Raw genomic sequence first — 11,724 nt, forward strand, 5'->3', positions numbered from 1 at the left:
GGCTTCTGTTTCTCATCCGGACAGTCTCGGAGGGTGATGGGTGAAACCCGGCCTAGTGCCGGCCCAGTGCTGGTACTGACGCTAATTGGTAAAGTCATTTGAGAGAGAAGGTATTACTCACTGTTGGAAACTACCACCACCACCACCCCCCGCCCCCTTAGAAATGCTCTACGCCTTCCCAGCCTAGCACCCTTTCTTGAGCTACCCAAGAACAAACCCGCAGTCGGCTTCATCCAGTGGTGTACTCCTTCACTCTCTGCTTGTGCTCTCTCTGAAATCTGGAAATACCTTAAGACAAACCCGATGAGAGCGTTGGAAAGCTGTAGGTGCATTGTTTAGGAATCGGTCCTAGAAAAACAAAATGGAAATCTCTTCTCTCTACAACAGTTACTGCACTCCAGTTTTGTTGTGGATCACCCTCCCACCCCTTTCTTTTTGTGAATGACAGGGTGCAACAAAATGTCAACACAAAATGTAAATGATCCAAAAGTTGGAGGCAAGCTGGTTACTGCTGGAGTAGGATAACTGACTGGTCCAAAGGACAAATGAAATGAGTGAATTTGTAGAATTTAGCCAAAGGATGTGCCAAAGAGTTGACTCATTCATTGTATAGGAAAGGGAGTGTTCTGTATTTCTTTGGAAAATGCTCGACTCATGTGATTTAATGCTCATATGATTTAACTCATACTGGTCATGTTTTGGGGAAGAAGTAGTTAATGTCTCTATCTGCTACCCTGCATTGATATTTAATGCATTTTTTGGCAGTTTTGTCAGAGTTTTAAAACAACTTTGGTAAGCTGATGATTTTGGCAGAAGCACAGGCAGTCAGTGCCATTTACTCTCACCATCAATTTCTGTATTCAACAACAAAGACACAATTTCTTGTAGTACTTGGAAGTTTTATTTATAGGATCTGGAGGAACTGATTAATTACATTGTCCATCAACTTCTGTATTCAACAGTAAAGATAGATTTTCTTGTAGATTTGGAAGTTTTACTTACAGGATCTGGAGGAACTAATTAATTACATCATGTCTCAGATTGTGTTGGTCATAATTCCACAAGTGAAAATTGGTTTACTGTTTCAAAGTTTATGTATGAAACAAAGTGTTTAGTGACTTCAGAGCAGCTTCTGGTAGTTATAAGTTTCTCAAATATGGAATGCTTTTCAGTATTCTTGGTGTTTAATGTTGTTAGCATTAGGATTTTGTGTGTGTGTGTGTTAGTGCACACACATCAAATTATAGACGTTTCAGTTGAAACTGCAAAATTGGAATTCTGGTTATTGCTGAATTGCAGTATCATCACATATAAATATGTCAGTTGACTGCTCAGTTTCACAACTATAGCATCATTGATGTTTGTGAGTAGTTAAGTCATTTTGGGGGTTGTCCTGTGCATTGTAAGATGTCTAGCAGTATCACTGGTTTCCTACCACTAGATACTGACATCATGTCCCTCCCCCACTCCCATGTCCATACTCTTCTGTTGCAACAGCCAAAAATATCTCTAGATTTTACCAAATGTTCTCGAAGGGAAAAATTCCTGATTAAGAGAACCCCTGTGTGAAATGTGTGCACTCTCCTATAGGAAAGTTTGAAGTGTTTGTCAAAACTATTTAATTTGATTTATTCATTTTATTTACATTGATTGTCAGTAAATTCCAGCATTATGTTAAGGGCTGGAAAACAGTTAAATAAGATAGGGTTTTCTCTTTAGAACTCAACGTGTTTGGGGAAGTGTGTGTGTATGTGTGTATTTTAAACATTATTTATGCATACAGAACTGTCGTACAGGTCAGAGGTGCGGGGTGGTGAGAGGATTCACCAGAGACAGAGTGGGGAGCAGAAAAGGTAGATGGATGAAGTGCACTGCTGAGGGGAGCAGCGGACGGGTCAGGAGAGGTCTGCTGCACCATGTGGGTCACTTCTGGGGCGGGGATCGAACTCATGCTGAAGTGGCTTTAGCTTCTTAGTGCTGTGCTTTAACCCACTGTGACATCAGAGAGGGCCAGGAATTGTATATTTAAATGTACAGATAACTATGACTTAAGGTGGTTCCATGTAAAAATTTTCAACTTGATCATGATGCCAAAGTGATATCATATTAGAAACTGTATGTTGAATTTTGAGCTTTGATCTTTCCCAGGCAAATGATATGTTGTCTGATACTCTCTTGTGATGCTGGGAAGAGACAGCAAAGAGCAACTTGTAGGGTAGGCTACATACCCTATGATGTGTTTGGAAGGTTAGGTGTATTAAATCCATTTCTGAGTTGGGATTTTCAACTTGAGTTTATTAGGACATAACTCCACTGTAAATGCAGGAAGATTTTTAATTATGGTGCTGTGTAATAGAAGAATTAAGAGTGTCCTGGTAGCCACTTTGTGAGAGGATGTTGACAATCTAGAAAAGCTTCAGGGAGGAGGCAACAAGAGGGAAGGGCATATCAGGCAGAGGGAACAGCAAATAGTATCAAAGAATAAAAGGCATAGGTAATGTCAGTGGGAGTGTAAGCAGTTAAGTTTAGGAAGTGAAATGTTACATAGGGATTGGTGGGAATGAGGTACAGATCTTGTGACAACCTATAGAGTAAACTCCCCTCAAGGAGTTTACTTTTTATTTTGAATTCTACAATTCTATAGTAAAGTAAACTCCCCTCAAGGAGTTTACTTTTTATTTTGTAGCCTGGTCACTGCTAATGCTCAACATTTAATAGGAACATTTTGATAAAAAGCCATGAAGAAATCTGGTGACTTGTATTGCTATTTTAGGACTTAGACTAGAAATTAACCCCGTAGGTGGTATTTACTATAACTCCACTCTAAATATGTAACATGGCAACCATTTTACCCCACCCTGATCTTATTTCTCAGCAGATGTATTAAGATACAAGCTTAACACTAAAGTTACAGCTTTAGAGATTTGTTTGAAATTGTCTTCATGCTTTAAATTTCTATTGTATTCCTGTAATACTTTGTTTTTAGATGGCCTCTTCATTTTAATTGCTGTGACTTTCTTTTGATTATTTTTAAAAAAAGAAATTGACAACTCAGTGTGTTTGAATATCACCTGTAAGGCCTGGGTACATTTCAGAAGATGTAGTTTCTTCTCCTCCTCCTCCTTTCCTCTTTTTTTCTTACTAAAAACGTGTCCCTTTGAGGTTTTAAAGAGTCTGAAAATAAGTTGAGATCGCGCCAATATGTTTGTATTGATATTTAGTTTAACAGTCCTTTGGAGAAAATGTGAATTTAAAGTGCTTGATGATCAGACAGTAGATTAACATTTTGTACTTTCTGGTAGTTTTGTAAACTTTGTTGCTATTTCTTTCTTAAGGAATGTACTGTGATTTAATCTTAGTGTATTGCATTGGCATGTGTCATGGTTGCTCAAGGAAAAATAGATTCTAGAATCATAGAAATAAAAGACTCCTTTTATGGTCAGCAGGTCTGCCTCTCTGGTTTTAAAAATGAAGGAGGTAGAGAAGGAGGGGAAGAGGGAGATAGAGATATTAAGTGATTTATCAAAGTCAAGACAGATTTCAGAACTTCTCTAGAAGGGTCAGTTTTTCCTGACTCACAGTACATTTCCTTTTTTCTATTACTGTAGTTATCTTTTTCCTCCCTCCCTGGCCTCCCTCGAATACCCAAATGGTATGGCTGTCATTGTGGAAGATAAAGGACAATATGAGAACTTTCTCAAAGAAACATATGACATATATGTATTAAATGTAAATAATATAGACAATGAAGACTGAAGACAGGAGGAAAGATAAGAGTGAACCCTTGTAAGGGATGAGAAAATGGGTATGAAATGGGGTTTGGAAAAGTATGTATGATTAAGAGAGGAAGAGAAAATTTTCATTATAGGAAGGGATTACAGTATAAACAAAGACTCAGAGATGGAATGAATTTGTTCTTTCTGCCCTCCTTCCTTCCTTTGCAGATTGCCTTTAAGTAGACAGAATATATGTGCTTGAGACTGGGGTACAGTAGTGGATAAGACATAGTCTTATCCTTAAGAAATGTAAAACCAAGTGACTTAGAGATCTGTTAAAGTGTAAAGAAATTAAGAGAGATTTACAAAGGTAGTAGTACCTCATAGTGGAGATTCTTTATTGTTTCGCCAAACCCTGTCCAACCCTCATATTTATGAAGCACACATATAAAGTTTCCAGTAGCTATATATAAAAAGAGTAAAAAAGAGGTGAAATTAATTTTTAAAGCACATTTTCTATAACCAGTATATGTATCTCAACATTAATCGTTAGCCATTACTGAGGTCACTTATATTCATTTTTTGTACTAAGTCTTTGAAATCTGGTATGTATTTGCACTAACAGTGCAATTTGAACTGATTGTATTCCAGTTTTCAACAGCTTTATGTAGCCAATGGCTACTGTAATTGAAAGTGTAGGTTTAGTTTGAATAAGTATATAATTTTAAACTTTGCTTGGAAGTAATTTTAAACTTACAGTTGTAAAAGTAAAATAATATAAAGAACATTTGTAGAGTGAACAATTAGCAGATTCACCTATTGTTAATATTTTACCCTATTTGCTTTATCATTTGCTCATTTGCTTCTCTCTTTGTAATTTTTTTCCCTCCTGAATCATTTGTTAATGATCCTTCATTTCTAAATACTTAAATGAAAAAATATACTTCGCTGAAAAATAGGGATCTTCTCTTAGCCATAGTATAGCAGATCCTGGAATAAAGTATGTTGTTCAACTTCATTTTGTTAGAACATTGATGAGGAGAAAAGACTCTTATTTAATAACAAACTACATGTTGTTTCTGTTAAAAGTTATAATTTCCAAAACTTATTGAGGATCTTAGGTGAGGATTTACTAAGTAGTCAGTTTCATAAAGTAACATTGACTCACTTTATTATCTATAATTTCCATTTTGCTAGTTGGTTGATAATATCCTTTGTAATATATCCCTCTCAAGTATAGGGTCCAATTAGGGTTAGATACTTATTTGTCATATTATTTTAATATTTGTCTAGCTTGAATAGTTCCACATCATTTCTTAGTTATTTATGACTTTTTAAGAATACAGATCTACTTCTGCTTTTTTTCTTTCTGAAATTATCTCAAAAATGCTCCTTATATTTTGTTTGACATTTTCTTATGATTAGATTGAGATTATGCATCCTTGGCCAGAAAGCTGCTTAGAAGATACTGTATCCTCATGTTATTACATCTGGAATGAGAGGATATCTTTCTGTTTTCATAGGCCAGGTTGATTTTGATTATTTTGTTAAAGGTCACAGTGTAGCCCAATTTTTGGACTGTATACTTTTTTTTCCTCTTTGCAGATATTCTTAAGACTGTGTAAATATTTGCTCCCTTATCAAAAATTTTCCCTAGATTTAGCATCCTTTTAGCATACTTCACTACCATGAACCTGATGATGATTTTCCCAACTGCTTTGGGCAAGTTACTTTGCTTTCCCCTTTCTCCTGGCTCCTCCCTTCCACTTCTCTTTAATCTCTATCTTCTTCAGTGAAGAGTAGGAGTATTTTCTTATATATCATCAGTAAAGCACCTTTTTCTTCACTTCCATTTTCTTTCCTTTCATACCTTTTCCTGTTTGTATGGCCTTATAATTTCAGGTTTTAAAATGGCTTATAACTCATCAGTGAACTTAATTATTTTGGTATGTAGATTGCCTCAGATTTGAACAGTTTGAAGCCTCCTCAGGGCGTGTCCTTTTGACACGCCCATATTATTTTTTGGGCAAAAATTTATTTTATTTATGCATACGAGAGAGTTGGGGTTTAGGCCAGAGGTGCAGGGATGGGGAGGGGGAGGTGTGAGAGGATTCGGTAGAGACAGAGTAGGGAGAACAAGTGGATTGACTGAGGGGAGCAGCACCAGGGGTCAGGAGAGTTCTGCTATGCCTTTTGTATGTCAGCTCCCTGGCTGGGGATCAAACTCTGACAACTGTGGGGATAGCTGTGAGACTTAACCCCTCAGCCGCCCCTATCATTTATTTTTGGAACTCTTCCTTAATTTCTGGCTTAACTAGATAGTCCAAACTTACCACTTACCTCTCCTTGTAGGTTCTCAAAGTAGATATTCTCTAAATACTATTCTTTATAACAGAGAATGATATTAGAGACCAAGGTCTGGGGTGGCTTCTTGTTTATTTTAATAGATAAGCCTAACTTAAGTTTTGAACCTGATTCTGTATACATCAGGAAATCATTAATTTATTTTTATTTTTTATTTATTTATTTTTTTTTAAGATTTATTTATTTGTGCATACAGAACTGGGGTACAGGCCAGAGGCTCAGGGGCGGCGAGAGGCTTCACCAGAGACAGAGTGGGGAGCAGAACAGGCAGATCGACGAAGTACACTGCTGAGGGGAGCAGCGGGGGATCAGGAGAGGTCTGCCACGCCATGTGGTCACCTCTGGGGCAGGCGGGAATCGAACTCAAGCGGAAGTGGCTTTAGCTTCTCAGTGCTGTGCTTTAACCCTCTGCACCACCAGGGAGGGCCAGTCATTAATATTTTTTAAGTCGTAACATCTACTTGGCATTTTGGGAAGCCAAAAATCTCTATTTTCTGTGGGTCTCTTGATTGGGCCTTAGAGTTAAACTGACATGAGAGTTTGACAGGAGAAAAGCTTACAAAGTTTATTAAATTTTTATATTTACCTGGGAACCTTCACAAGAGAGTAAAGACCCAAAAGAAGTGAGCAGAGAAGGAAGTCTTTCAAACAAAAAAAAAATTTGGAAAAATTGGCAAAGGAATTTGGATTAGGATTTTTAAGTGGTAAAGAAGTAATAGAAGATAAGGTTAGCTTAACAAGGTTTGTTCATATGGAAATTGCAACCTCAAATTCCCTGTCTCTAGTGATAACATATCTTCTTTCTTTCTTGAAAGTGTCTTCTATATGCAAGTTTTTTTTTTTATTTCCTGTTTACAGGAAGAAAAAGGATAGTTAGGATCCATGTGCACCTGCTATTTCTTAATTGCCTTTCACTCAAAATAATGAATGCTAAAGTGGCATATTTGGGTGACATTCTAGCAGCTTTCAGGCACATAGTAAGAGCAATATTTGTTAAATGAATAGTAAAGGAACTGTTTTAGGAAGATTTAAATTTACCACTGCTCCATGTAATGTATTAAAACCATAATAGGGGAATATAATCAGATCAGAGGAGAGTGATTTTAATATTTTAGCAACTAAGTAATTAGGATTTGCATTAGGATGATGGCATTATGGGCAGATAAAAAAGGTGAATGGGAAAGACCTTTTGAAAGTGTATATTCCCTACATAGCTATTCTGGATCTACTTTGTGCTGTGGACACATTGATGAAGAAAACACATATGAATCCCATAGTGATTAGTGTCTAGGGAGGAAAAAAACGAATTGGTCAACGAATCACATGACTCAGTGGTCACATCCTTGAATGAAGGGTTAGGAAGGAGAGACATGGAAACCAAGGCCTTGCACACAGCAGGGGGCCCTGACCTGAAATGAGATGTCTGGGAAGGCATCCCTGATTAGTTGTACTTTTAAATTTGACAACATCATTACTCATTTATGAAAATTTAAGAGGTAGAATCATTTTCTCTATATTGGTTTCTTCTTAATGTGGTAAGAATGAAGAAAAGATTAAGATAAAAGAATCAGGGCTTCAATGAGTTTCTCTTCTAATCCTACTGGTCTCTGCTTGAGCTAAAGAGCAGTATAATTATGGTTAAGAACTGAACTCAGAGCTAAGCTATTTGGGGTCTTATTACAAGCTGAGTAGCTTTAGCAAATTACTTGACTACTGTGTGTCTTGTTATATGGTGGTAGTAGTAGTTTTTCATAAAGATGTTGTGAGGACTAAATGAATTAATAATGTAAAAAGGTCTTACAAGTCCAACACACAGTAAATTATCACAGTTGCTGCCAATGTTTTGTTAACTATTATATATTCTAAATTCCTTCAAGGAACACTTTACTCATGACTCCCTTGTTTCAGCATTAAAAAGATACGTTTTTTAATATATATAGACATTAGTCATGTTATTGAACATTTATTTTCTGCTAATTATTGTGCTGGGTTTGGGGATAAAAAAACTCTTGAGTTTTAATGGGGGAGACACATACTTAAATATTTACAACTCATGTGATAAGTGTTAATAGATACATAGAGGAAGAGCTTGTTAGACCAAAAGGTAACTAATTCTTTGGTGGAAGGGTGGGGACAGAGCTGTGGGTACAGAAAGGCAATGGAGATTGTTTGCGGCCTTGCAGAGACTGGAAGTGACTCAGGCAAGAGAGAAAAGGCATTTTTAGAGACAGGAACCAGGCAAATGTGAGCACATAAGGCTGCCTAGCACAGCATAGGGAAATTGTATTACTGTATATGGATAGTTATAACAGATGAGACTGGAAAGTGTTTTGTGCTTTATACTGTAGACAATAAGGAGCCATGAAACAGTTTAAAATGATCAAATTTGTAATAAGGAAATCCTTCCACAAATATTTTTTCTCAGGTAACCTTGAGAAAAAGTGAATCACCCTTCTGTCTAAAATCCCCTAATGATTTTTTAGTGCCCATAGGAGATATCCAGACTCATTACCTTGGCACACAAAATCCATAATGCCCCAATCCCTTTATATCATTCCAAGCTCATTTCCACATAACTCTGTACATATATGGACCTTGCCAACTTAATTGTGTTTCCTACAGTTTCCTGTTTTTGTGTTTCATCTTATGCTTTTGTAGAAGCTCTTTATTCTTGTCCTTCCATAGCTTGGATACATTGCTCAGTTCAGGTTATGCTAAGGAGAGTTACTTGGTTGCTTTTCCCTTCTCTCAAATCATCCCATGTTATCCCTTCTCTCAAATCATCCCATGTTAATGAAGAGAATGAAAATGTGTTTTTAGAATTAGACCATCACTTCAGCCCTGGGCTCCCGCTACTAGGGTGAGATCTTGTACAAAATTTTAAATTCTTTAAGAACTAATTGCTTTATCTGAAAATTAAGGATAAATCTGCACCTCATAGTGTTGTGGAAGGATTCAATGAAATAATATTCACAAAGTACCAGTGAACAGTATATATAGTAATTATTATATATCTCTAGAAAATTCATTAATTTTTTTTTCAGTTTATTTACTTCTTCCAAACTGAACTTCCTTATAGTAGGGATTTTTTTTTTTAATGTGTAGAACCTAAGCTGATGCTTGATGCTTGGTGGTTCTGCATTAATACATGTTGAATATAAATATATGGCTGTGTAGAGTACATCTAGAAGTTACTGAGGTTACTAAAATTATTGCACATTGCTATCACTTGGAATCCTTCCTTTAAGGAATCCTTTAAGGAAGGATTCCAAGTCTTTCCACAGACTTAGAATTTCTGAATGATGAAAGCTTAAATTTAGGATAATGAAAGCTTATATTTAGGTAAAATTTTGTAATAGAGAACACATTAATTTTTCAAGAAATTTAAGAGAGAATTGATAGAATTGTTAACTTATGTGTAATTTGGGTGGTTGAGAGGATGGTGGAAAGGACTAAATTAAAGAGTTGAGGAGGAAGAACTGCAGTGGAGTGGGACCATAGGGAGGAAGATGAGTATGAACTGGAGATGTGGTTGTCCCAGTGATGGTTAGTAGCGGATGAAAAGAAAAGCTTCAAACTCAAGACACAAGTAGAGGCAAGTATGAGATATTTAGATATGTGTGGATATTGAGAAGTCAAATCAAAGAGGGACTGAAAAGTGTCCACAGCACGGGACAATTAGATTATCAATTTCAGAAGAGACATGGAGAAATGAGTAAGTTGGAAGTAAAGAAATAGAAATGGAGCACAGACAAGAAATATGAAGGAGAGGAAACAAAGTAATTAGAAATTGCATGAATGCAGTTTATATTTTTTTCTTTAAAGATTTATTTATTTATGCATCCAGAACTGGGGTACAGGCCAGAGGTGCAGGAGTGGTGAGATGATTCACCAGAGACAGAGTGGGGGGCAGAACAGGCTGACTGATGAAGTACACTGCTGAGGGGAGCAACGGTTGGATCAGGAGAGGTCTGCTGCGCCAAGTGGATCAACTCCGAGGTGGAAATTGAACCATACTGAAGTGGCTTTAGCTTCTCAGTGCTGTGCTTTAACCAAAACAACCAACATCCCACCCAAATAAATTAAAAACTGAACACCAAAAATTTTAACCGTGTCTAGGGAGGGCCTGGACCATACTTTAATAAGTCTTGTTACATTAAAGGATTACAAAAATTCCTCATATCTGTTTTAAGTAAAAGGGGGATTTACTGTAAGGTTTCAGAGTGATCCAAGAATAGGAATTGTTACACGAGTTGGGTCATTAGACAGTAGAACCTACAGTGATGCCAGGGACAGAGGCAGCCCATCTTTCTATTGCACTTTCTCTCGTGGATCCTTCTTCCCTGTAACCATCTCCTTGCTGTTGCTTACTCAGTATGCTTAAAAACCCAGTGACCATCCAAACCTGTGATTTTGTTTGCTTTTCACCTTAGCTTTGCAGAGCCAACCGATCCAGGGTTTCAATTCCTAAATCCTAAGAGAAAAATAAAAAAAGTCACCCTCTTTTATATTTTTTGTTCTTGTTTTCACACATAAGCCTCCAGCTTCCCAGTGATTTCTTCTGCATCAGGTTTTCATTCCTGGTTTAGTCAACTGAGGTTGTGAGTGGAGTGGGACCATAGGAATTTGAAATCTTCCATCTAGTTGTGGTACATAATGCAGATCTCTTACAGCTTGTTCTTTTAGAAATAAATTTTACCAAGGCTCCAAGGCAGTTGTTTTTTGCTACAGATCAACTTCACCAAGGCTTCAAAACAGTGATAATATTTCTAACTAGGTTAATTGATTCTAAGCATAAGGTGTCTATCCATTTAGCTCAGTGGTAGGATAATAATGATTCTAAGGATGTACTTGGCAAAACCAAAAATTCAGTATGGGGGCTGACTGAGCTTCTTAGATGTTATTACTAGAAGGCTTTCTAGTGCTACTATTCTAGACTTTTGTCTAGCTCTTATGTGGTACTATTCTAGACTTTTGTGGTTTTTACTCTATAGAGTTCAACTATTAAAGGACTCAATGTTTCTTTACATATACCATGCATTTACATACTCTTGTTTATCCATTGGCTGATTTTCTCATGTTCTGCTCTGGTTTTTACCTTCCTAATGTGTGCACCCTCAGAGTCTGGTCTTTTGAAACATTAGCTGGATTACTTGCTCAAGTCTGTCATGTATTCTTACCTTACCTCATGACTCCACTGTTTATTTGCTCAATGCTAATTTGTGTGGCTAGCCTCATTTCTCTTCATAGTTTGAAATAAAAGGGGCAAGACATGGGGCTTAGCACTTCATTCTTACATCAGGGTAGATTTTCTTTTTGCCACTGGGCTATGTTATTGTCTGCTAGTTAGTTTGTGAATGGCAGGTTGAATTCAGGTTATCACATCTGTTCAACTGGCAGTAGACATGGGCTCATATAATCTGGATGTCCTTCATTTTGTTTTCAATATATACTGTAGTACATATGTACTTTTTAAAAAACAATATAATAGCTTATTAGTACACATGTACTTTTTTTTTTTAAGACTTATTTATTCATACAGAACTGGAGTACAGGCTAGAGTGTGGGGTGGTGAAAGGTTTCACCAGAGACAGAGTGGGGAGCAGAACAGGCAGATCAACGAAGTACACTGCTGAGGGGAGCA

General features: G+C 36.9%; 1 protein-coding gene across 1 annotated transcript in view; it reads left to right on the forward strand.

The window, feature by feature from the left end:
• The first annotated feature begins 459 nt into the window (after positions 1-459).
• Positions 460-11,724, forward strand: part of EEA1 (early endosome antigen 1) — a 93,737-nt gene continuing 82,472 nt past the window's right edge. The window contains exon 1 of the mRNA XM_012735139.1: positions 460-516. Within this exon, the coding sequence (XP_012590593.1) occupies positions 460-516 (57 nt within the window). The remainder of the gene's footprint in view (positions 517-11,724) is intronic.

This window comes from Condylura cristata, unplaced genomic scaffold (genome assembly GCF_000260355.1).
Source record: "Condylura cristata isolate star-nosed mole 26May11 unplaced genomic scaffold, ConCri1.0 scaffold00004, whole genome shotgun sequence".
NCBI classification, from domain to species: Eukaryota; Metazoa; Chordata; class Mammalia; order Eulipotyphla; family Talpidae; genus Condylura; species Condylura cristata.